At 46.5% G+C, this 24788-nt stretch overlaps 1 protein-coding gene across 3 annotated transcripts in view; it reads left to right on the top strand.

The window, feature by feature from the left end:
* LOC118572801 (splicing factor SWAP) overlaps positions 1-24788 on the top strand; it is a 76949-nt gene that overhangs the window by 17144 nt on the left and 35017 nt on the right. For all 3 annotated transcript variants that reach the window (XM_036172673.1, XM_036172672.1, XM_036172674.1), the window contains exon 7: positions 751-886. In XM_036172673.1, coding sequence (XP_036028566.1) covers positions 751-886 — 136 coding nt within the window. The remainder of the gene's footprint in view (positions 1-750; positions 887-24788) is intronic.

The following is a 24788-nucleotide window of genomic DNA, read 5'->3' as shown; positions in this document are numbered from 1 at the left end:
CTTAATTAACGGGAGGTAAGAGCTGTTGATGAGAAATCCAGGCTCAGTGAGGAAGGACAGAGTTTGAAGTTCTGTGTGAGTTTGGATGCCTACACTTGGACTAGCTGTCTGGTCTTGATGCTCCCTTGCCCTTTGCTTAGAAGTTGTTTGGAGCAGAAGCCTGCTTCATTCCCCTGTACTCTCAGCCAGCTGGAACACCTGGCCCCAAGTGGACAGGACGTGTGTGTGTGTGTGTGTGTGTGTGTGTGTGTGTGTGTGTGTGTCTGTCTGTCTGTCTGTCTGTCCCCGTCCAGCCTAGATAACAGTGGCTGTTGGCAAGAAAGTTGTGTTTGGAATCATGTGCTCATGGATGGTGGCATGCTCAGGGGAAGGACGGAGGATGGTGGATTTCAGAGGCGCAGGGGCAGAATTATAGGAGCCGTATAGGAACCAGTAGGCCAGCATTGAGCAAGCAGCTTCAGAGCAGTAAGCACACTCTTGTGCTTAGGTGTGGTTCTGACAAGACTCTTGTGATCCTTGGACACATGCGTGCAGTTCTGCCTCCACGACCTCCCGGCTCTCCTAGGTGTTTCAGGGTCTGACCTAGTGGCTCTGCCTCTGCACTGGCGGCAGCTTTCACTGTGTCCGGAGCTGTGCTGGCTTTTCCTAAGGCATATCCATGAGACTGTAAGGTTGAGTCTTCTCAACAGGAAGTTTGTACATGGTTCGGAACATAGGAAATGCTAAAGCCAGTTTCTTCTCTGTCCTTAGCCCTTGAAGGTGGTGGACCCAGATCACCCCCTAGCAGCCCTTGTCCGTAAAGCACAGGCCGACAGCTCTGCTCCAGCCCCACCCACTGCAGATGGCACACCTGCACAGCCCTCTCAAGTGGAGTACACAACAGACTGTGAGTACCCAGAGTGTCCTGTTCTGCATCAGCTTGTAGCCCTTTCCCACCTGCCATGCTCTCCCTCAGTGGTGTGGAGCTTTCACTCCAGACCTCCCTTGTGGGCCAGGAGGGAGGTGCCTGGAGGGCATGTTTGCCTGGCTTGTGGCTCTGTATTCCTGAAAGGAAGAGCCAGGCAAGGGCAGAAAAGTAAGCACCAGCCAACCCCGCTTCCCCAAGCCACACTGGCACCTCCTTTAGCTCATGCTTGGCTAGAGCGGTGGAAGCTGGGAAGGGATGCCTACAGTTCAAAGCTGCTGTGCTAAACAATGCACAGACAGACAGACCTGTTAGGAATGGAAAGAGCAGAGCCTGGGTAAACAGCACAGCATTGTCCCAGTGCCCTGAGAACTCCCTGGAATTGGCATCAGATTAGGCACAGTTTTGTTGAGAAGAACAGCAAGCAGGGATGGGGAAATGTGGGGTTGCCTGTCATGATTGCTTAGCATGTACAGTCATCCCTCTGCTTCTACAGGGGTTGGTTTACCCCCCAACAGATAGTAAAACTCCTGGTTTCTCTCACAACCTCTAAGACTCCTGTCTGGAGAACTTGTAATACACTGCGAAGGCTGTGTGAATACTTGCTATGCTGTGTTGTTCAAGGATGATGACAAGGAAAAATTTGTGCCTGTTCGGTACAGATGCACCTTTCCCCCTTTGTGTTCTGAAGGAAGCAGCTGCTTGAACGGTGGGTGTGGGACCTAAGAGTGTTGAGAGCTGGCTGTGATGTGCAGGGGATTACGTTCTCCTGACTCTTAGGACTGCTGCTCTCTTACCTTTCTAAGCACTTGAAGCTTACTAATTGAAGGGGAGCACTCTGGAGAGCCATCCGGAGTTTCTGACCTTGGGTTCATATCAGCTCTCACGGCTGCTCTGAGGCTAAGCATTGTGTGAGTGGTGTGTGAAAAGAGGAACCTTCAGCAAAGAAGGACCAGCCAGTGCTGCGGCCACCCTGCTGCAGACTCCATTGCTCGAGTGAAGTGCGGTGCCTGGAGTGTGGGCCTCGCACACACGAAAGCGAGAGCTGCCATACCGAGGATAGACAGTCTTTCCATGTGCCAGCCCTCTGCACTTCTCCCCACACAGGTGTGGCGTCTTGATGTAGTAGAGTGACAAGACCTGCCAGATGTGGCACAGGCCTTTAATCTTAGCATTTGGGAGGCAAAGGCAAGTAGATCTCTGAGTTCAAGGTGTGCCTGGGCTATCATGGTGAGACCTTGTCTTAAAAAAACAAAATCAGTTTCTGAGTGAGCTTTGTGAGCATAGCCCTAGAAAACCAAGGCTGGGACTTAGATCATTTCTTTAATGATCAGATTGAGCAACTTCAATCTTGAGTGCCCAGTCAGAGAGAGCTCATGTTACATGTCCTAGTGTCACATCCCACAGGCAGCCATCCTGCAGCCTTCTGGAGATTTCTGCTAGCTCGGGCACACACTTGGGAAGAGATCCATGTGCATAGCCTGCCTGTTTCCCATGCCCCGTGTAGCCCCAGGGAAAGCTCATGAATGACCTAATCAGTGGCAACAGGAGGCTCTGCCAAGCAGTCTGGTTGCACTCCAGAAAGCGAATGGGGTGCTGCCACCCACGCCCACCTCATGCATGCCTATTTCCTGCATTTCTGGTTTTTAAGTGTGTATGTATGTATGTGTGCATGCATGGTCATGTATGTGTACCCTCGTTTACCAGTGCATGTGGAGGCTAGAGGCCAGTGTTGAGTGTCCTTGATTGCTCTCTACTTATTTTTGTGTATGCATAGAGTGTGTGCGTGTGTGTGTGTGTGTGTGTGTGTGTGTGTGCCCCCCCCCAACATTGTTGGGTTCCTCTCTGGATTGGATTCTCTCCACCTTACCTTTTTAAGACAGGATTGCTCAGTGATTTAACTAGACTGATTGGCCAGCAAGCCCCAGGGATCTGCCTGTTTACTTCCCAGGCACAAGCCGCAGCTCCAGCTTTCATGTGGGTGCCAGGAGTCCAGAGTCAGATCGGCATGCTTGCAGAGCAAGCACTTTACTGACTGAGCCCCCATCCTGCCCATCCCCTGCATTCCTGTTCCAAGACTATCTTGAATTTGCTTGAATCAAATGCATTGTCTATTCATGTTCCTGTGTCTTTTTATAGCCATAGAAGAGAGCAATGGAAAGTGGGGGTGAGGAAACGAATTCTGTCATTAAAGGGTGAACAGTTACACACAGAGGTCAGCTGTGGTACAGTGTGCACAGACCCTGTGGGCCTGGCAGGATTGTAGAGCAAGCTGACTCATCATAGCTGCTTTGGGACTCATCATCCCCAGGCCAGTGGGAACAGTGGCCTGAGGCAAACTTTGACACTGTAGGTTGTCAAAGGACCATGCAGATTCAAGACAGGGCCCCGGGGCCTCAGAGTCCTTCTTGGAGCTCAGGGAATCCCAGGTTTGCTATGTTCTACTTGAGGGCTAGTCCTGCTTATACTGCCCTTGACCAGAAAGGCCATCAGGCCCCGATGAAGCCCCTGGACACAAGGAAGAATGGGTTGTTTAGCTATCTGAAGTTTGTAAGAACAAACAGATCTACATGGGGTTGATGGGTTTTAGATACGTTCCTGTTATCAGCTATAAAGACCAGAGCCACCAACACAGCCTCCTGCCCAGGATCAAAAAGATCATTGGGCATAGCAAGTGGACTTGTGGTTTTACAGCAGAGCCAGGCCAGTGGCTAGAGCCTAGGATCTGTTTCTCAATGAAACTGCTCAGAAACCATCAGAAAAGTCCCAGCATCCTGGGCTGGGGGACTGCTGTAGGTAGGAACAGCCTTGCTCTCTCCGGGGCTCCAGCTCTGCTGGGTACCTGCCTGAAACTCTCGTCTCCTTCTCGACTCTTTCCCTGTGAGTATCTGCACTAGCTTGTTGGTCTTGTCTTGTGGTGCTGTAGGCTGCCAGAGTTGCTTGCTTCCAAATCTCTGGCCCATTGCTGGTCATTCACAGCAGCCCTGGCTCTGCTCAATTAGGTAACACTTGGTTTGTAGCCAACCATTAGTACGGCACTTGCGAATGCAGCCAAGTAGAGGAAAACCAATCACAGCTGTTGGTTTTAGTCCTTTTGTGGTAAACTCATCCATATACAGCAATTAGGTTGCTTAAGTGTTAACGGGAAACTGCTGGGGTCCTGTGCAGAGTGTCACCAGCCTTTTTCCCTCTGTACTTTTCTTATTATCAACATTTTTTTCTTTTCTTTATTATTTGTGTGTGTGTGTGTGATGGAGTGATACAAATGTCACATGCATGTGGAGTCAGCTGTACCCTCCTGTGGGCTCTGGGGAGAGAACTCAGTTATCAAGATTGCACAGTAAACACTTTACCCACTGAGCCAGCCTCTCACTGGCCCTTAGAGTCTACGTCTTTCAAATGTGTTTTACTGTTAAACTTTCAAAGGTTTGATAACGATTGGAATGTTTAGAACATTGCCTACAGACAGTGGCCTGTGACGTGGCCTGTGACTTAGCCTGGTATCTATCAAGGTCAGATCCAGCAGATTCTTCAGAGTTCCTGCTTTCCCACAGTAGCAGAGAGGGGTGGGATGAACTCTTGCATATGTGTGACTGACCGCCACCATTTGTTAACCTTGCTCCTGCCCTCAGCAAGTGTCCACCAACTCTTAGAACTTAGCTGATGGGACAGGGGCAGGAGGCCCTGAGACTTTGGGGTCTTGGGCAGCAATGTCAGGACTCAGTGCAGAGTGAGTATGCCTGGTTTCTGTTGCACTTAATTCAGAGAATAGGTGATTGCCTGGTGTGCTTCCTGCACAGGACCACAGGGATACATTGAATTACTATCTTGTCCCATGGTTTAATAAGATTGCTACCTTTGGTTCTTAAAGAGAATGATTTCGTCTGGCTGATTAAGGGGCTAACACAAGGGATTGTTAATGAATATGAAAGTGGAGTGAGAGGCTACTGTGGTCAAGGGGTGGGTGGGGATCATGATGGTTGTCTAGGCTCATATGTGCCCTCCTTACTAAGCTGGTCCACTTGATGTTTGCTGTATTGGTATTCCAGGGGGATATCGTACTGATGTGTTAACCAGCCATATGTCTGTATGTGTAGATCCCCTTGTGGATAAAGGTCATTCCTGACCTGCTGGTACAGTGCCCTCTTGCCTTACTCCAGGGATACACAGGGCTCTCAGAAATGGTTATGAGTAACTATTAAAACATTAAGAAGGGGACTGGAGAGATAGCTCAGTGGTTAAGAACACATATTGCTCTTGTAGAGGACCTGAGTTCAGTTCCCAGCACCCATGTCTGGTAGCTTACAATGGCCTGTAACTCCAACTCCAAGGGACCCAGCACCCTCTTCTGACCTCTGCAGTCACAGACATATATAGAAACATACATGCATACATAAAAGCAAGCCTTAAACCATAAACCCAATGGCATACACCATTAATCCTAGCATCTGAGAGACATGCAGGTGGATCTCTGAATTAAAGCCTGCCTGGTATACATAGGTCCAGACCAGCCAGGGCTGCAGAGTGAGACCCTATCTGCAGGAGTTGCTCTACTTCTGCAGGCCTTGGTTTTTCCATTTGTACATTTAGAATGTTAATTTATTATGTTCCAAGTGAAACATTGAGGATAGTTATTTTCATAGCACTTGAAGATTCTACATTGTAATAATGGACAAGTGAAACTTAGGGTGGTTTGTGGAGATGGTTTCTTCCTTTCTTTCTCTCCCTCTCTCTCTTTCCTAATAAAAAATTTCCCTAATTATCTAAATAATAGAAAGGCCGAATATGAGAAATTTGAAAAGAAGTCTAATATGGGGGAATATATCCTAACATAATAAAATGTTATTTTGCTTTCATAGGCTCATGAAATAGTTGGTGCCATAAACAAATATGTAGTGAAAAAAGGTCTCAAGATGGTAGTTGTGGATCTGAAATCAGTCTCACCATCACCATGCTGACCATCCCTGAGTGCTGGGCTTGGTCTTTTTCCTTTGTGTGTGTGTGTGTGTGTGTGTGTGTGTGTGTGTGTGTGTGTGTGTGTGTGTGATGAGCACATGCACATGCCACAGCACACGTATGGCGGTGGGAGAAGCACTGTTGATTCTCTCCTTCCACCTTCATAAGGGTTCTGGGATCGGACTCCAGTGGCCAAGCTTGCAGGGTGAGCAGGTGTCTCCCTGTCCCACTGGCCCACAGCGTTATTGATTTGTTTGTTTGTTTGTTTGTTTTATGTGCTCTTCTCCATCCTTTCAGCTCTGGGCCACAGCTGCTTCTTGGACTCCAGCAAAGCACGTTGCCCCATTCCTTACTCCACCTCCATCCCTGTCCAGGTTTTTGTCCTGGGAAGCAGGTGCCAAGTGCTATGGTACTGCTGTGTAGGCTTTTATTTTGTTATTTTGAGGCCTCAATAGTTTTTCCCCTCTCCTGTAATTGCACAGTAGCTTTTGAAAGCACTTGGCTTTTTATCCAAATTTTCCAAAGCATTCAACTTAATGTTCACAGAAACAGCAATTCTCTTCTTATTCAAATTGTATGGTGGCATAAAATTTAACCAAATACATAATTACAGTAAGTTTAACTAAAAAGAAATTGCTTAAGAGAAAAACCGGTAAGAAGCAAAATCTCACCCTTCCAAAGAGGAGCCCACCCTGCCTGGTGTGTCATGGCACAGGCTGCCTGGTCAGGTGGAACCCCCGCTGCTCAAGGAGCTCCTACAGTTGTAGCTGGCTCTGCAGAGGAGAGCCTGCAGGCCGGCACAGCCAGGAGTCCTTGAAGAGGAGCCGACATCAAGAACAGAGTCTGGGAAACAGAGCCAGCTAGAATGTGCAGGTGGCCAAGAGCTGACTTGTGATTTCCAGAGCCAGATGGGGGAGGGTCTCAGCTAAGGAGGAAGAGCCAGTAGTCACCATTCAATTACACCCATGAGGGGGGTTTGGGTTGATTTTTGTTTTGTTTTTTATGAAACTAATGAGAAAATAGGGGAATATTTAATGTACAAATAATTTTCACAGTTAGATGGGAAATAAGTGACATTTTGTTCCAAAATTGGTACAAATAACTCTGGGGTGAAAATGACTGTGCTTCATTTTAGAGGTTCAGCTCAGCTGCTCCCCAGCCACTGGGCAAGGGCCTACCTAGGAAGGCACCACTGTGCATCAGGGCAAAGTTGGATTGGAGGCCACTGAAATATTCTACTCACAGTCATGGGCATCTTAACGAAAAGGTCTGAAGAAAAAGCAGACATCATTGAACAGAGAAGAGGAAACTGACTAAACGTTTTATCAGTGGGATTGTGGGTATGAGCAAGCAGGATGAATGGCATTAAGTGTAAGAATCTAAGATACACATCCCTTGGTCCAGTGTATCCCCATTAGTCTCCAAGGAAACCCATTCTAAGTAAGGCTTTAGTAGTGGCTAAAGGCTGAGGTTGTTTACCAGAGCATGACAGGAGCTGCATGGGTGTTTTGCTCCCCGGTCACCCCCTGGGCACTGGCTTGATGTGAGCAGAGTTGCCTGCACTGCTGTGGGGCCCACATAGTGTGTGGCTTCTGAGGAAGGAGAGATGCTGTGGAAGAAGCCAGCCTGAGGTAGAGGGGAGGATGTCTGTGTAGGTGTTTGAAAGTGCCACTGGGTCCTGGGAGAAGGATGCTGAGGTGGAGTGGTGGCTGCTTTACCTGCTTCTTTCAACAGCTGCTTGTTGTTCAAAGTGGTGTGGACCCCTTGTCAGCAGACATGCAGGTTTTTGTTTTGTTTTGTTTTGTTTTGAGGCAGGGTGTCATGTAACCCAAGCTTGCCTTAAACTCACTGTTGTAGCCAAGGATGACCTTGAACTTCCTAATCCCTGCTTCCATCACCAGCCAGGATTGCAGGCATGCATCATCACACTGGTTTAGGTGGTGCTGGGGTCAAACCTAGGGCTTCATGCATGCTAGAAAAACACTGTACCACTGAGCTGCATCCCCAGCCCAGCCTTAGGAGTTGAGGTGTATATGGTGACTATTTAGGGTTCCACTACTGACCAGAGTGAGTTTATTACAGCTGTGACGTGGATGTACAGCCTCCAAACTGCCTTCACAGCCACTATTGTCTAGGCACACAGCCCGTAATCTCTGCTAGCAGAGCTAGTGGCTCTGTTCACCTTGTGGTGTTTACCCAGCAACTCAGGAGACACCCAGGGTCCTTGGGACTCACTTTCCACTAGTTTTCCCAGATTGGGCAGCCTGTGAAAAAAAAAACATCTAATCTTTATTTTACACAACTTTTTCTAGAAGCTCTTTACATGTAAGTGTATAAAATTAACAATTTCTTTTATTTCTTAGCTTGATAATAAACATTTTTCAAGTTCTATCTATATTACTTTGCTACTTAGCAATAAATCCTTATAGGAGAATATAATAAGTAAATTATGCAAGAGGCATTAATGTGAAATACTGTCCACTGTCAGAGCCAATAATGCTTTGTATAATGTTCTATAAAAAGTAAAGTATCCCTTGTGACTAAATTTTCTCTGTGTACACTCAGGATGCATCTGCCACGGTGTTCTTATAATTGTAAGGTCAGAGGACAGTTTTGTGGAATTGGTTCATCAGTCCTTTGCACAAGCATTTCTACCCACTAAGCAAGCCATTTCCCTGGCCCTGTGTTAGTTTAAATTGTGTTACTACTACATTTTTAAATGTATGTGTGTGCTCACATGTAGCACCGACAGGAAGGTTGGAGGACAACCTGTGGGAATCAGTTCTGTCCATCCGCTATTGTGAGTTCCAGGGATCAAATTCACTTGTCAGACTTGGCAGCAAGCCTCTCTACCCACTCAGCCATCTCACGGGTCCCTATCCCAATGGTTAACAGTTGGTCTGCTGCTGGCTGTGGCATTTTCTTTTTTAGGTAGTGTAATGTTAGTCAAGGGAGGTAGAAAGAAGCAAGGAAAGCTGTGTGATTCTTGGCATTCGTGAGCATCGTTGATGAGGCTCAAGCCCAAGCAGCTACCTCAACAACAAGGAGAGGGCTGAGCCAGCTGCACAGCAAAACCCGCAGCGTGGGTTATGGTGGGAAGGAGGTTTTACTTGAGCTTAGCCACAGACTCGGATTTCTGCTCAGTGCTGAACTGTAGGTACATCTGGTCACCACTCAGGAAGCCAGCCCTGAAAGAACTCTCTAGTCCAGAGTAGAGATCTGGAGCTCTTAGGATGTAGCTCAGAGGTAGAGTGCTTGTGTGGTAGGTACAGGACCCCAGGTTCAGTCCCAACACCAGTAAGGACAGGAGGTAAGTTGTATGTTTTTGTCTTGGAGCGAACAAGCCCTCATGAAGTCATTTTCTTCCTGTGTTTTATAGCTCAGTGGTAAAGCACTTGCCTAGCATGTACTGAGGCCCTGGATTCATGTTCCATTTACTCCTCCCTGATTTCTAGTTTTTGTTATAAGTATTGACTTCATGTTGTGAGATTTTATGAGTAATGTGTGTCTTCTGTCTGAAACTATAATTCTTGCTTGTTTAGCCTTAGCTCTGTGGCTGAGTGTTTCCCCTGCACACTATCCAGTTAAATTCCATGTTTGATTCATCTCTTGTTCGTTTTGAGTCTCCTAAGCTAGCTTTTTGCATGGGCTCTTCAGAAGTTCACAAATTCTTGCATAAATGAAAATCAAATGCCCACTGGTACTGGTCACCAACACCTGGTGGCTGCTGTTTGTACTAGGAGCACCCAGGAAGCAGAGGCAGGAAGTTCTTGCTTTTGGAAGTCAGCCTGGTGTATGTAGAGAGCAAGACTGTGTTTCAGAAGAAAGAAAAAAGCCAATCTTCAACCTTCATACCAAAGAGGATCATGTCTGGGTCTGGGTGTGAGGTTTTCGGATAATGGTTTCTGTCCCTCAGAACTTTGCAAACCAGAGCCAAGTGTAACCCTTAACACCACAGAGACCCCTGGGCAGGCAGATGCTGGCATTACTGGTTTTCATCTGCTGGGTCTGATGCTGTTCTCTTAAATTCTTTTATGATCAGAAGTGCTTGTTGCCTTTTAACATACATAGCCGCACAGCCTCTACTGAGCCACACTCACCTAGCTAGCAGTGTGCTGTCTCACCTGAGCTCCAGGGGCATGCCTCTGCCTTAATGTCAGTCTGCATTTCCCGAGTGTGCCTTCAGTGATTGTTGACTTTGTTCACTGGCTGCTGGTCTGAGCCTCCTTTTCCTGGGAGTTACCTGTTCCCTGGCTGTGGCTCTGCCTCTCGTTGGCGTCAGGTGATTTTCTATCTCTGTGGCCCAGTTGTTCTGTGTTAGTGTCACAGTAGGTTCTGTGTTAGTGGTTCAGTCCTCTTTCTTAAATAGACAGTGGGACTGGGGCCAGAACTTCTTAGAGATCAGGAGTAAACATTTCCAGCTTCCAGGGTCCTGCATGTCTACCAAGCTGTTCACTTCTGTGACTGTCATATGAAGGTGGCCACAGGCCATAGACAAGATAACTGGATATTTTTGTATGAGCCAAGAGGTAGAGGTAGGGGGATCACAAGTTCTGCATGAAACACTATCAAGGAAACATACAAAACCTCTGGGTAGCCACCAGGATTGGAGTGCCATATATTTTCCATATTGTAAAACAACTATTTTGCTTGGTTTTTTCCCCCCTTTAATTGTTTAAATATATCATTGCAATTTTGCCCTTGGGTCCTGTGGAAAAAATAAACAGATGATAAGCCCATACTGACCCCTGCTTGACTGACAGTGTCCTGATTTTCTCTACTTACTGACCTTCTGTCGGTAAGTTTTCTGCTTGTTTTCTGTTGCTGTGATAAAAATAGCCTGACAAAAAGCAACTTGGGAGAGAAAAGATTGTTCAGATCCCTGTTCCAGATCAAAGTCCATCATAGCAAGGAAGGCCTGGTGGCAGGAGCTTAGAGCAGCTCGTCACATCACATCCACAGTCCAGAACAGAGACTACTCAGTTGTTGGCTTTCTGTCCAGGACCCACTGCCTAGGGAATAAATAGTCTGAGATGATAAGGTTTAGCAATTGAGGGGGTGTCAACTGAGGAAGATCCCCACCTGGTGTTGACCTCTGATCTCCACATGCATGCTCTTGCTCACGCCTGCACGCACACAAATTCTGACTTAGTTCAGACAGACTTTTCTGGAGGAGAATCCAATCCTCCAAGAAAAGAAAGAACTTTTAAACACGTTGGATGGGATGGATGCATCTGATGGTTCTTCCCAGATGTGACCTTCATACACCACTACAGAAGTCATTCCAGTTTTCCTTTTTATACAATATCAAAACAAGTCTTTTCATGAAGACACTTATTTTTAAATTTAATGTGTGTGTGTGTGCGCATGTGCGTGCTTGCCTGCATGTATGTGCATGCTCCAAATTTGTTGTGAAGGGCAGAAGATTTTAGAAATGTATGCACGTCCACCTCATTTAAGATGGAGTTGCTCATTAGCCTGGAGCTCACCAATTGGGGTAGACAGCCTGACCAGAGAGCCCCAGGGGTCCATCCTCCTGTCACCACTTCCCTAGCTCTGGGGTTATAAATATTCACCACTACATTGCATTTTTCTGTAGGTTCTGGGGCTTGAACACGGATCTCATGCTTATTGTGAAAGCATTTCTCAACAGAGCCATCTCCCCAGGCATGGAGACATTTTATACGACACTAGGGTGTCTGGAAGCCTCAACAGGGCGAGTAAACTAGTGTGGCATATGGTGTTCATTTTCTCAAACATATCATAGTGCTTGCACCCCGTTCGCAGACCTTGGCAATCATCTGCTGTGATGGGATGTCCTCGAGACTGTGGTGAGCCTGTTAAGAATTTAGTCTCTCACATACTTGCAGGGATGAGAAGGACAATGACATTTTTCCATTTAAGAACTGTGGGCAGTGCATTTAAAGGAGTTTTGAGACTGCTTGACTTTGTTTTTATCCTCTGCAGTAGAAGGTTTTGTGTTAGAAAGTGCTGACTGCTCTAGACTAGCAGGGATCTGTTGGGAATTCCTGGCAGTCGGGTACCCGAGTTCAGACAGAGCATTAAGCAAGGACTCTAGAGAACAGAGCTGGCTGCATGGAAAAGAGAAACTTGGGTTCTCAGCTCTGTCCTTCCCCATTCCACCTCTGGGCACCTTGAAGGTTTTCAGTATCCACTGAGTGTGTGGACGTTCCTGAGCAGTGACAGTGACTAGTTGGTGCCAGCATTTATGCTCAAGTCTCTGTGACCCCTGAGTGTGCATCTTTAGTGTGAAGGAGGCAGGACCTTCTCACAGTACCTGCTGCAGCATGCAGCTAGCAACAGGCATCTGTTGATGATATGGAGTTTCTCATTGATGCTGAGATTACTGTGGTAATAATCATCCTGACACTGGCCTTAGAAAAACACATCCATGAGAACTGACAGCTTCTGGCAGCAAGCCAGGCTGCAATGCTTTAGAGTGGTTCTCAACCTTCCTAATGCTGAAGCCATTTAATACAGTTCCTCATGTTGTGGTGACATCCAACCATAAAATTATTTCATTGCTGCTTCATAGCTGTCATTTTGCTTCTGTTAGGAATCATAGTGTAAATATCCGATATCTAAGATATCTGATATGTGATCCCCGTGAAAGGGTCATTGGACCCCCACCCCCTCCAAGTGGTCACAACCCACAGATTGAGAACCACTCCTTTAGAGCAAGCCTTCCCAGGCAGTCACCTGCAGGTTTGTCTAAGTTATGCTCTGTGATGGCCTCCTCATGGACCTGGCTACATTGTAGATCAAAGGGACTGAGTGTAACTGGCACTGGGACTCATGTGCCCTGAGGTTGCCAGCTAGATTGTGCTGAGCAACTGCAGGAGGTGAGTGAAGCATCCTGCTGGCTGGCTGGGAGTGTGTTCCCTAAGAGACTACAGGACATGGTGACGTACACTGTTGACGTATCAGTGGATGTGTTTCCACAGTTGAATGGATCTAATCAGAAGTTAGTCATTCCCTTGATAGACTCGGAATATGACAGCATTATTGGGAGGGAATGAAAGGTAGAAGATAGAGCTTTTGAAGGACATGGGTTTGTCCTGGCTTTCTGTAGTCCTTTACTTCTGATTTGCTATAGTGTGGACTGAGCATCTCTGAAACTATGAGCCAAGCTAGCTTCATTCCTTCCTTACAGTCAGTATGTCTGGGACTTAGGTCACAGTGCTGCAGAGTGACTAATTCAGCACAGCATTGCAGAGTGTAAGGACTAGAGCCAGAGAATATCAGGGACACACGCACCATCCTGACAGTGCAGCCACTGCACATCAAGAGAGTAGAGAAGAGCCTGAGACCAAAAGTTAGGTATGATGGTTCATTCGTCTGCCTGTAATCCCCGTACTTATGAGGCAGATATGTGAGGATTTCCACAAGTTCAAGGTCAGCCTAGCCCACAGAGCTCAAAACAAACAAAATCACAAAAGTCATGGTTGTGGGGTCAAGAAGAGCTGTTACTCCTCTGACTTCCCCTGCCTTCAGAAAGACTTTGACACTTTCAGATACCAAATGTAAAAAGCATTTTAACCAGGGTTTGTTTGGGGTTTTTTTGGTTGTTTTTGTTTGTTTGTTTGTTTGTTTGTTTGTTTGAGGTTGGCTTTCTGAAACAAAACCTGTGGTGTTGTGAGACAGACAAGTGTTTCTGTGGAAAGTGCCAAAATTGCAGCCTTTGTCCAGGGTTGTCAACCAAGCCAGAGTGAGCTCCATCATCCCGCGCCTGCACAGGATGTGTGGTGCAGAGTGATTTGAAGATATTTCACGACAGGGACACTAACCCCGAACCTAGTTAGATGAGGGTAATCCATGAACAGTGCCAGTCTCCTCACTAGGACATCTGGGCTGCTGAATATAGCAGTTCCTTGCTAGCCAGTTCTGTAGACACAGAGCAGCCAAGAGACTAAGGTGGGGGATGACAAGGTCCCAGATAGCCTCTGCTACAGAAAGACCCTGTATAGAAGGGGAAAGCGGCCAGTTGCTTTCATTTCTCACATCTACATCTTGTCTTCTGTTCTGCCTGTAGGTAAACAGCAACACAATCTGTGCCTATCTTTATTACCTTTTCTTTGATTTTGTGTATCTGTGTGCTGGTACGGGTGTGCCATAGCATGAAAATGGAAGTACAAGGACAGCTTGCAGGAATCAGGTTTCTCCTTCTACTGTGTAGGGCTTAGGGATCTGGGTTGGCAGCAGACACATTTTCTAACTAAGCCATCATTACAGCTCTCCAATATCTGTCTTTCTACAAAGCTTCCCTAACTCTTGGTCTCAAATAGTGAGGTAAATTGTCTAAATATCCATGTGTCACTTACCCGCAGGACTACGTTCTGAAGACTGCATTGTTAGGATGTTACATCACAATGATACTCTGGAATGTGCTAGCATGCGATTGCATTCTCATTTCCCCTTGTTGTATGGAGCCCTATACACTGTAGTTTATTAAAACTCTGTTGTGTTAAGATCCTGCCTATTCAGTATACCATTCTTCTTGGGGAAACACTTGGTATTGGTTGTTTGTTATGGCACTTGCATGAAATGTTTTATTGTTAGCTTTATGTGGAAAATTCATCAGTTTGGGGTGACAGAGGAGGTGTAACAGAAATCAATAAGAGCCACTAGCTGAGGGCAAAATAGATGGGTGGGGAGAGCCAAGTCAGGAGGATGAGCAATCAAGCCAAGATTGCTGGTGGTGCTTGCTAGCTAAAAAACTGACTAGGAATATGCCAGAGGGCTGTGGATCTGGGAAGATGAACTCTGGACACTGCTGAGATCTTGTCGTTAGCTATTAGCAGTAGACTAATGGACCAGCTTTCTTAAACAGCAGCAGAAAACCTTCCCAGTCCTTTCTGCTGTTCTCTCTGTCAACAGTCATCCAGAGGCAGGTGCTGATTCAGAGGATCGTCTGAGTTGTGTCTGCTTTCAGAGTGGATTGGTTTGTCCTGGGTAGAAATTCCCAAGTACAGCTGTGTTTGCCAGCCTGTTCCTCATCAGTGCTGTGTCAGCAGCCATTGAGCCATACATTTAATAGATGGCTTCTTTAGTTCTTCACATCTTGTTAGGAGCAACAGTCTCACCATGGTTTCACCAAGGGTCCCGATCCCCCGGCTCCATCTTGAAACCTGTCCTGTTGTTCAGATGATTGAACCTGTCAGTTGCATGTACTGCTAGGTCTATAATGCCCAGCTGGCTGACACAAATCCATACTTAGCAAACCAGTGGAGGACAGAAGGTCACTGAGAGGGAACATGGAACCATGCCTGGTGATCCAGGCCTTAATACCAGCTATTCAGTAGGCTGAGGAAAGAGAATGTAAGACCAGGGCCCACCTGGGCTGCAGAGTGAATTCCAGGCCATCCTGGGCAACTTACTGGGAACTTGTTTCAAAATAATAAAGGAAGAAAGGGGAGATGGACAGCTCAGTGGTTAAGAGCACTCAGACTGGCTGGGCAGTGGTGATGTACACCTTTAATCTCAGCACTCAGGAGGCAGAGGCAGGCGTATCTCTCTGAGTTTGAGGACAGCCTGGGCTACAGAGTGAGTTCCAGGACAGGCTCCAAAGCTACACAGAGAAACCCTGAATTGGAAAACAAACAAACAAACAAACAAAAAGAGCACTTAGTCTGGAAGCATGAAGACCTGAGTCTAAAACCCCAGTACACACTTAAAAGCCAGATGTTGCTGCACATGCCAGTAACCACAGCATGGGATTAGAGATTGGAGGATCCCAAGAGCTCACTGGCCTGCCAGCCTAGCTGAAATGGTAAGCTTTTAATTTTGTGAGAGGCCCTGTCTCAAAAGCAATAAGGCAGAAACACCCGCTGTCCTCCTCTGGCCTCCAATAACCACATTCTCACATGCATGCATCACACACATACACCACACGCAAAAATAAATAAATAAATAAATAAATAAATAAAAAGAGGGCTAGAGAAGTAGCTCAGTGGCAGAGTACTTGCCTAGTACACCTTTGTTTAGTCACCAGTATTGAGGGAAAAGTGTCGTAATAATGCGTCCTCTTTGCTGTGAGCTCAAGAATGTGATGAATAGGGTAGGATGTTCCTCATTTCTTTGTATATAATTAGTATATGCTCAATTTTTGTTTTAATTAGAGTAGGATATATCTATACTTTGAAAGTCAAGTGCACACTTGTTATGAAAGGTGTTTGCTCTCCCCTCCCAGTGCTAGTCTGGCCTGTGGCTATACCTCTGTTCCTCCTCATCCTGAAGTTAGGTGCTCTGAGATCTTCCCCTGTGGCAGACAGTAATCTGATTTCACTCACATGTGCCCCTCAAGCTCCCTCATGCCCAGAGTTCTAACACTCCAACCCATGGTTTCTTTTGTGATTGCCTTACACCTCTAGAGGAACAGGACTGGTTGAAGGTGTGTGTAATAATGTATAATCTAAATAATCTAAAAGGATTCAGTAGGATGACTTGTACAGTAGTGGCTGGGTGGTCCATCAGTTGTCTCAGCCTGCTAGAAAGAACTTGGTACTGCCAAATGCATGTGGCTGGATGCTTCAGCAATCAGTGTGGTGCTGAAGATCTGGAAGATTTCAGAGTTCCTAGTCTTCGGTATATATTAGAAGGCCCAAGAAGCTGGAGTCTGACATCAGCACAAATGGCAATTTGCGGCAACAGTAGAGTTAGATGGACTTACCAGCAAGAAGTGGAGGGGCGGGTTCGAGAAAAATGACTCAGCAGTTAAAAGCACTGGCTTCTCTTCCAGAGGACCCGGTTCACGGTTTTTTTGTTTTGTTTTGTTTTAGGATTTATTTATTTACTATATATACAGAAGAGGATGCCAGATCTCATTACAGATGGCTGTGAGCCACCATGTGGGTGCTGGGAATTGAACTCAGGACCTCTGGAAGAGCAGTCAGTGATCTTAACCTCTGAGCCATCTCTCCAGCCCCCCAGGTTCAGTTTTAAGCCACTTGTAAGTCCAGTCTCAGGAGATCTGACATTCTTCTGGCCTCAGGGGACACCAGGCACACATTGGTGCACAAACATGTAGGCAAAATACCCATCTATATAAAAATAAATGAATCTTTTAAAAGAGAAAGAAATGAAGGCAGACAGGCACGCAACACTGTTTTGCCTCAGACATCTTTATCTATCTGGTCTACTCATTAGAAGATGTTGTCCACTTCGTGGATGGGTCACCTCTCAGTTAATCCTCCCAGAGGCCTGTTTCTTACTTGGTGCTGCCAAGTTGACAAGATTAAGTGCCACAAGTCCACCCCTTGTCAACTTGACCCCCAACATTTTATATTACGCTTAATGAAGGTAATAACAAAGTCACAATTCAGCCTGACGAGACATAAGTGTACTATGTACAACTGAAAACATATCAGTTCTTCTCCCAGAGCAGATAACAAAGTCCCTTGAAGAATGCTGTCTTCAAGGTATATCCCATAATTTAAATATGATACTAGGTCAACAATACTTAAGTGCTGACATTTTCTTAATGTTATATGGTAACAGAATAGGAAAAGAAAGAAAACACAAATATCTGCTTATTAATATATGTGTGTAAATCCAGGAACATTTTGACAATGTAAGACAGAAGCATGCATGACAGTTACATTCCTCATGTCTATGATTGGTCACTTGGCCATAGTGGTTTGTATTTTTCTACTACCCAGTTCATGTACTCAGCAGCCCCTGATCTTTCTTTACCTGTGGGGGTGACGTGAAACTCCCTTTATAATACGAGGAGGCTTAGAATTTCTGTCCTCCCTGCCTCAGCCTCCTGAAGGTTCTGGTTCATTTATCATCCTGCCTGGTCGGGTTGTTACGGTTCTTACTTACTCGAACATGGTCACACCAAGAAAGACCCTTCCATTCCTCCATTGTGATCCAGTTTCTCCGTGATGTCTGGATTAATCTTTTCTAATAACACTGTAACTCCTTTCTTAGTCTATTGACTCAAAGCACATCAGGAGCCTGAGTGGCCAGGGGAAAGTCTTAGTTAGCTCCCAGTTCAGATGAATCCATGTAATGCTGCTTGTACCTCCTAACAGAGGCACTCCTTCCTCTGGAACCAAAACATCTAGGCTAGTAGAGCGTAAGACTGCAGCAACAGAAAGCAAAGTGTTGCTTGTGGGCCCCTAGGGCTAATGGCGAGTGGTACCATGCCCATTTCTACCACTTGAATCCTGGCTACAGGAGAAACTACCACATTCTGAACACTGAATCAGAGCATATGCAGTCTTCAAAAGGCCCTGCCACAGCCTTTCAGGCCACTGCCACCTAATTAATTGGTCCTGTAGCTGTCTTTTTAAAAGACCATTCCACCATTTTGTCAAACCAGCTGCTTTAGGGTGGCAAGACCAGTGGATTCCAAGAATGTGAACTCACTCACTGCCACACTTCGAGTATAAAATTAGTTCCTTGGCACTCAGCATCAGATGTATCAGCCTTGGCAAATGGGAGTCCATGTTGTTGATCCCATGCATAATCTCCATCTTTGTTATGGTGATCACTTTGTTTGTGGGCCCATTGGTCAGGAAAAGGAGTTGACTTCTGTCTCCAGAACAGGCCATCCTACTTGCTTGTTGACCTCTACTGATGTCACCATTTGACTAGCATTTACATAGGTCATCAGTACTTCGCTTCATTTGAAGAGAGTATTTTCCTCTTCTCCAAATGTCTCTCTCATCAATTTTCCAATCATGCTCCTTCCAAGTCCCCAGCTGTTCATCGAAACCACTGGGTATAGCCTATAAGTCACTGTATAATTGCACATCTGTCTAAATAAAGTGTATATGGCCAGAAAGATGACTTACTGAGTTCAAAGTGCTTGCCACCAAGCCTGATAACCTGAGTTTAATCCCCAGAATCCACAATAGTGGATGGAGAGAACTCTCTCTTACAGGTTGTCCTCTGACCTCAATGCACATCAGAAGCATGAATGCAAAGAAAGGAAGAGAGAGAGAGTAAAATAATATTAAAAATATACAACTCTATGTTTTGCCCCAACTTATACCTACCACAAAGATTTTCCTTCCCTGTGTCTTTCATGGACTCTTGTCCTCCTCGCAGAGTGTCCAGTCACAGAGCATACATCATGAGGCAGTGCTTGGGGACAAAAGGCATTGTTGCAGGAATAGGAACCGGAGGCTTTGGGACAACTTCTTTGTGTTACTTTAGCCCTGCTTGGACTCAGTCATATAAACACCACTTTCAGTTGATGATGGATTGCTGCTTTGCATATTCAACTTTATGGCCTGGTAGGTAGGTAATGCCTAGCCTATGATGGTTCAAGTGATGTGGTAACTTGGTAGCCCATTGTCAAATATTCAGTTTCCACTAAGGCCCAGTAGCAGGCCAAGAACTGTCTCTCAAAGAAAATGGTTGTCTGTAGGTGACAACAAGGCCTTGCTCTAAAATCCCGAAGGCCTCCACTGTGATTCACCTGTGGGGCCTTGCCAAAGACTCCAAATACCACCCCTACCTACCACTGGCACCTTAAGTACCATCAGGTTTGCTGGATCTACAGCCCAATGGCAGAGCAGCCTGGACTTGTTACAGGGATTTTTGGTGTTGTTTTGGTACCACATTCCTGGTACCACAATCTGGATTAGCATATTCTTTTGACAAAAGAGCACAGTGTGTATTTTACAAAAGAGGATTCACTAGACTGGCACAAAGAAGTCTGGGTAGTCCCATAATAGCTGTCTGCCCACTGAAGAGTCTGAGAACCAAATAGGTACACAGTCCACAAAGTGACTGGATGCCTTTGCAGTCGGAACTGAAACCTGGGAGAATCCTGGGGACTTACTGGTCTTTTGCCTATGTGCAAGACCGAAGAACCTGGAGTTGAATGATTCAGCAGTAACAAGAGAGTGGGATGCACTCACTAGCAAGAAGCAAAGGCAGGCAACCATGCTTTTTCCTTTGGACCTCCTCTTCCTGTTTGGTCTGCTGCAGGAAGGTGCCACCTATTCTGAGGGAGGGTCCTCTCCCCTCATTTAATCTTTCTTGGGAACCTACCAAGATTAGTCATTTTAGATTCTAATAGTTCCATCTCCCCAGCCTCATTGACCGCTGCTGAAGCTGAGGACAGCAAGTAGGTCCATCAGCCAGTGTGCACCTGTGTGTCGGCTGTTGGTAGCTGTTTCCCAGGCTGCACTTGAATCTGGGGCAAGCCCTAGGCATTCCTGCGGCTTCTCCATCTCTTGACTGGATTAGCTCCTGTATTTGTCTCTTTGGGGCTCTTGTTTTGTTTGCTGGGGCCCATTCTCCAGGAACTTGCCACAACAGACTACACAAGGAGACATATTTCTTATTGTAGTCCTCGGATATCTGAGAATGCCTGACTCTTGCCCTTACAGGATAAGTAGTGGGGTGGACCTCAAACTGTGGTATAGATGTGGTTTTCCGTCCAGTTTTGGAGTGTTCTGTGCTGCCACTTCCCACCCCTTGGCCTAGGCTGAGACTCCCTGTTCTCTCCTGTGCAACTGGTACATTCACTGAACAGCATGTCCGTGCCAGTGCTGTGTCAGGAATGCCTGGACAGTCCTTCCATTTGGCACTGCCATTCTAGAGAACAAAACAGATGGTAAACAGTGAAGAGACAGCAGGTCTGCATCTGCAGTTCTGCTTTCCATGGGGTCCATAGTCTGAGGATATTTGGTGGAAAATTCCAGAAATAAGCAATTCCAAAGTTTTAAATTGTGCACTGGTATGAGTTGCATGGTAAGATCTCACATTGTCCCAGTCCTTCCCACCCAGACTTGAATCATCCCTTTGCCCAGCTGATCCAGGCTGTCTGTATATGCTGCCTTCCCGCTAGTCACTTAGGAACTGTCATCATCTGTTGTGTCATAGAGTTCATGTTCAAATGACCCTTTTCAAGTAGTCTGGCACGTCTGCATCCTTGTGCCTAGGCCACCTGTCACATTTGTACTGCTTCATCTTCTGTTATCCCAAGAAAGATGTGCACAGCACAGTGGGGTGTTGGGAGACTAACCCTCCTCACTTAACTTCCGTTCTGTGTATTGCTATAGTAGTTCATTCCATTGTGGATTCTGGTGCCACTCTCTTACTGGGACTGATTTGCAGTTAAACCTCTACGGGTATATGTGTGTACTAATAGACAGCCATTCGGGGCTCAGTGCTGTTGGCAGGGGCAGATGGTCCCACAGTAGTGGGCATACAGGGGATTCCAACTAAGAGTTCTAGGAAGCTCAATCAGGGATTGACCAAAGACGTAGAGAAATCCAGGATGAGCTGGGGTGGTTCTCACAGAGGCCCCAGAAGAGGGGAAGAAGGAGCTCTTGGGGTGTCTCCTAGACAGAAGCTTGTCTGAACACTGGGCAGAGGTATTGCCATGAGATCCAGGAATCTGACTGGAGGCATGGCATTTCCTCAACCAGAACTGCAGAATGAAAAGGTATAGATGAAAGCCCAAGATGGTTCTGGACACAGTTGGATTAGAACATGTGTGAACTCTTCAGATCATAGTGCTGAGTGGACAGTTCTTAGACAGATGCAGCTCAGGGCTGGAGACAGGAATTGTGTAATCATCGAAGAAGAGAAGGCAAAGCTGTTGACCTTAGAAAAGGCTCAGGAATGCCTGCCAATACAACGAGAGGTGGGAAGGAGGTGGAAGGACATGCCATGAACGGTACACAGCTGCAGGACAGACTCAGAGTGGCCTGGCACCTGATCTCAGGGTGCATCACCAGGGACAACCAGAGGATAGGTCACTGCTGCTTTGCCGGACTTAGCTGGTGACCTGTGAGCTTTTGAACACCTCTCCATTAGTGTCCTAGGCGTGTCTTAGGAAGGTCTCAGGAAAGCTGTGGTGTTCTCCACACACACCTGTGCTCAGGCTGTCAGCAAGAGTAGAAGGGCTCTGGAATATGATTAGACAGTGTTGGGAGAGTGGCCGCCTCACGCACAGAAAGCCCTAGTTTCCATCTCCAGCACTGTATAAAACGAGTGTGCTGACACACCTGTAATTCCAGTGCTGGGGAAGTGAAGACAGGATGATGAGGGGTTCGGGGCCATCCTCCACTATAGGGAAAGTTCAAGAACAGAGTAAAGGATGATTAGGCAGACCCCACCAGCTTGCCTTGGGTTGTTGCACATATAAGCTTGTGCAGAGCTGGAGAAGTGCTTCTGAGTGGGCCTCCATGTTAGCAGCTCACCTTCCGTGGTGCTGTCTAGATGGCTTGGGTACCTGCTGGAGTTTCTCTCTTGGCACATTTGGTGTGTGTGGGTTTTTGCAGTTCTCATGAAGTACATTTATTAGCATAATGTCACATCATATTTTCACTCGCTTAAAAACCCAGTCCTGGTCAGGCTTGGTGTTGTGTTCCTGTAGTCTTCTCCTCAGTAAACTGAGGCAGGGGGCTCAATTGAGCCCAAGGCTTAGAGGCCTGCCTGGGAACAGAGCAAGACCCCATGTCAGAATGGGGAAACCAGCAGTACCCTTGGAGAGTTCAGTATAAGGTGCTGAGGGCAGCAGAGACCTCTTGAGGCATGTCCTGGGGGTAGCAGCATAGCATTGAAGAGCACAGGGACTCCCTGAGCCAGGCACCTGCTGGGCATGGCTCCACTACCCAGATCTGTGGTGTAGATGTCACTTTTTTAATAGTTTTTGTTGTTTTCTGGGGGTGGGTTTCACGTGAGTCTTGTGGTGTCTGTGAGGGGCAGAAGAGGGCTTATATCCCCTGAAACTGGAGTTTTAGGTGGTTATGAGCTGACCAGTGTGGGCACTGGGAACTGACTTGAGCCCTCTTTCTTGTGATAATGTCTTGTTTAACTTCTTAACTTGCTGTATTCTGTGTGTAACTTTTGAACAATGGTGTGAGTTGTCTTTGAATGGACAGTCCAGTAGTATTAAGTAGGCTTACATTGTTACTTGACTGAACTCTGGTACTCTTTTCATCTTGCAAAATATGAAATCTTAAGTCATTAAGTGGTTTTAAATGTAAACAAAGTTTTTGCAAAGATAATACAAATAATACTTGATTGGTGGTAGTATTAAGTTTTTTGAAAGAGTCTACCAGAAGGCTTTAAAGTAAGATTATAAAATGTCAAATAGCGTGCTTGTAATTTACATTATAAAATCAGAAAGTCTGTGTATGTTTGTGGGGCATTTTCGTGTGTGTGTGTGTGTGTGTGTGTGTGTGTGTGTGTGTGTGTGTGTGTTTGTGTGTGTGTGCGGTTGTGTGTATTCTTGGTGTGGTATGGGGTTGGTACAAACAGCCGCATGAGAACCCTGTGTCCTGGGGTCAGATGGTGACCACAAGACTAGAGGATGCTTTAGACTCCACTGCTTCAGAGTGTGTAGCCAAGGAGTCCGAGCCAGGACCGGGCTAGTGTGGGCTGTGATCACTGGATAGTATTTCAGCTCTGGCTGATTTGAGAACAGCACAGCTAAGCTCTGCTCACTGAGTGCATCAGGAGCTGCCAAGAGCTGTTTTTGAACTATGGCATTCCTGGGGCAGTAGCTGGCCCCAGTCTTAGCATTGCACAGAATTACCACAGGTAGATGGGCTTCCACCCCCTTCCTGAGCTGTGGAGGGACTTCCAAAAGCAGGAGCCGGTGGAGGAAACCAAAGAGGGGCCTTGGGTCAAGCAGAGATATTGCACAGACTTACCAGAGAGTGAGGGCTTTGTGTGCTTTTGGGGTGGCAAGACCCAAAAGTTCATGGAGCTCAAGTGTGCTGGATGAGCTAATAGGCTCAGGACCATTGAGAAGAAGCCTGGCTCTCCGGCCATTGTAGGGACCTGTGCATTGCCTTGGTGCCCCTGACAGGAAAGGGCAGATCCAGCTTCCTCCCTAATACCTTCCCATCCCTGACACTGCTGGGGGTGTGGGAACAGCGGTGTGGAGAAGTGTGTGCACGGCTGCAGCATTGGTCTTTTGAATTTTCTTAGTGCAGGACATGGGGTGCTTTATGCCCATACACCACCACCTCTGGAGTCCTTGTGAGGTCACAGAAGTGTTTTTTCTGAGGTGTGAATGAAAGTCCTGGGCAGTGTCACATGAAGCAGGAAGTGAGAGGGAGGCGGGTAATAGCAGATATCTGTCTCCTCTCCCTGGGTCTAGCCTCAGTCATCCTGTTGTACCCACTCCAAGACCAGGGTTTTGCAGGTGCCTTCAGATCTGTTCACCGGACAGTCTCTTTGAGGCTTTGCTGTTAATTAAGTTGTGAGTGATATTCTGTCCAGTATTATCAGGTGTTTGTAGGTTTGGGTCTCCGAGTTACTGGATAGGACATCTTAGCACAACATCATGTTTCTTGACCAAATACTGATTGCTCAGTACTGGGAAATAGACACCAGTGAGAAGATCTCTCTTCTACCACAAACGCTTCCTGCCAACTGTGCCATCTACAGAGATGTAGTGGGTGTTCCTGTGAGCGAGCAGAGGTGGAAAAGGCACCTGGCCACATGCCCCATGCAAATATTGGTTATACTGTTCCTGGAGTCTTACATGTAACACTGAGCTGGGATGGCACTAGACACTTCATATGTGTGACATGCCTGATAAAAAGCAAGTCAAACCACAACTGTGCCATCAGCATGTTGTGGGGATTACACATCTTCCCAGGCTGCGCTGGAAAGACATCTCCTCCCCTGTGGGACATTAGTACACCACTGTGGTGTTTATCTCAGTAGCAGCCATGTATGGCCGAATCCACAGGGTTTTACTATGCCACTGTGTTCAGATGAACAAGTGGAAATCAGTAAGTTTCCCTCGTTCCTATCCCCTAATAAAGAGGAAATTAGTTCCCTATGTAGCCATCATTGCTAAATGAAAACCCTGTTAACTTCATTGAGCCTTCTGTGCTCAGTGCTGGTTTTGAACATTTTTTCAAAAAGAAGATGAGTGGGCTAAAGAGTTGGCTCAGCCATTAAGAGTCCTTGCTGCTCT

The sequence above is a fragment of the Onychomys torridus genome, chromosome 22, assembly GCF_903995425.1.
Source record: "Onychomys torridus chromosome 22, mOncTor1.1, whole genome shotgun sequence".
In the NCBI taxonomy this organism is placed as follows: Eukaryota; Metazoa; Chordata; class Mammalia; order Rodentia; family Cricetidae; genus Onychomys; species Onychomys torridus.
This window is presented reverse-complemented; position numbering and strand designations above follow the sequence as displayed.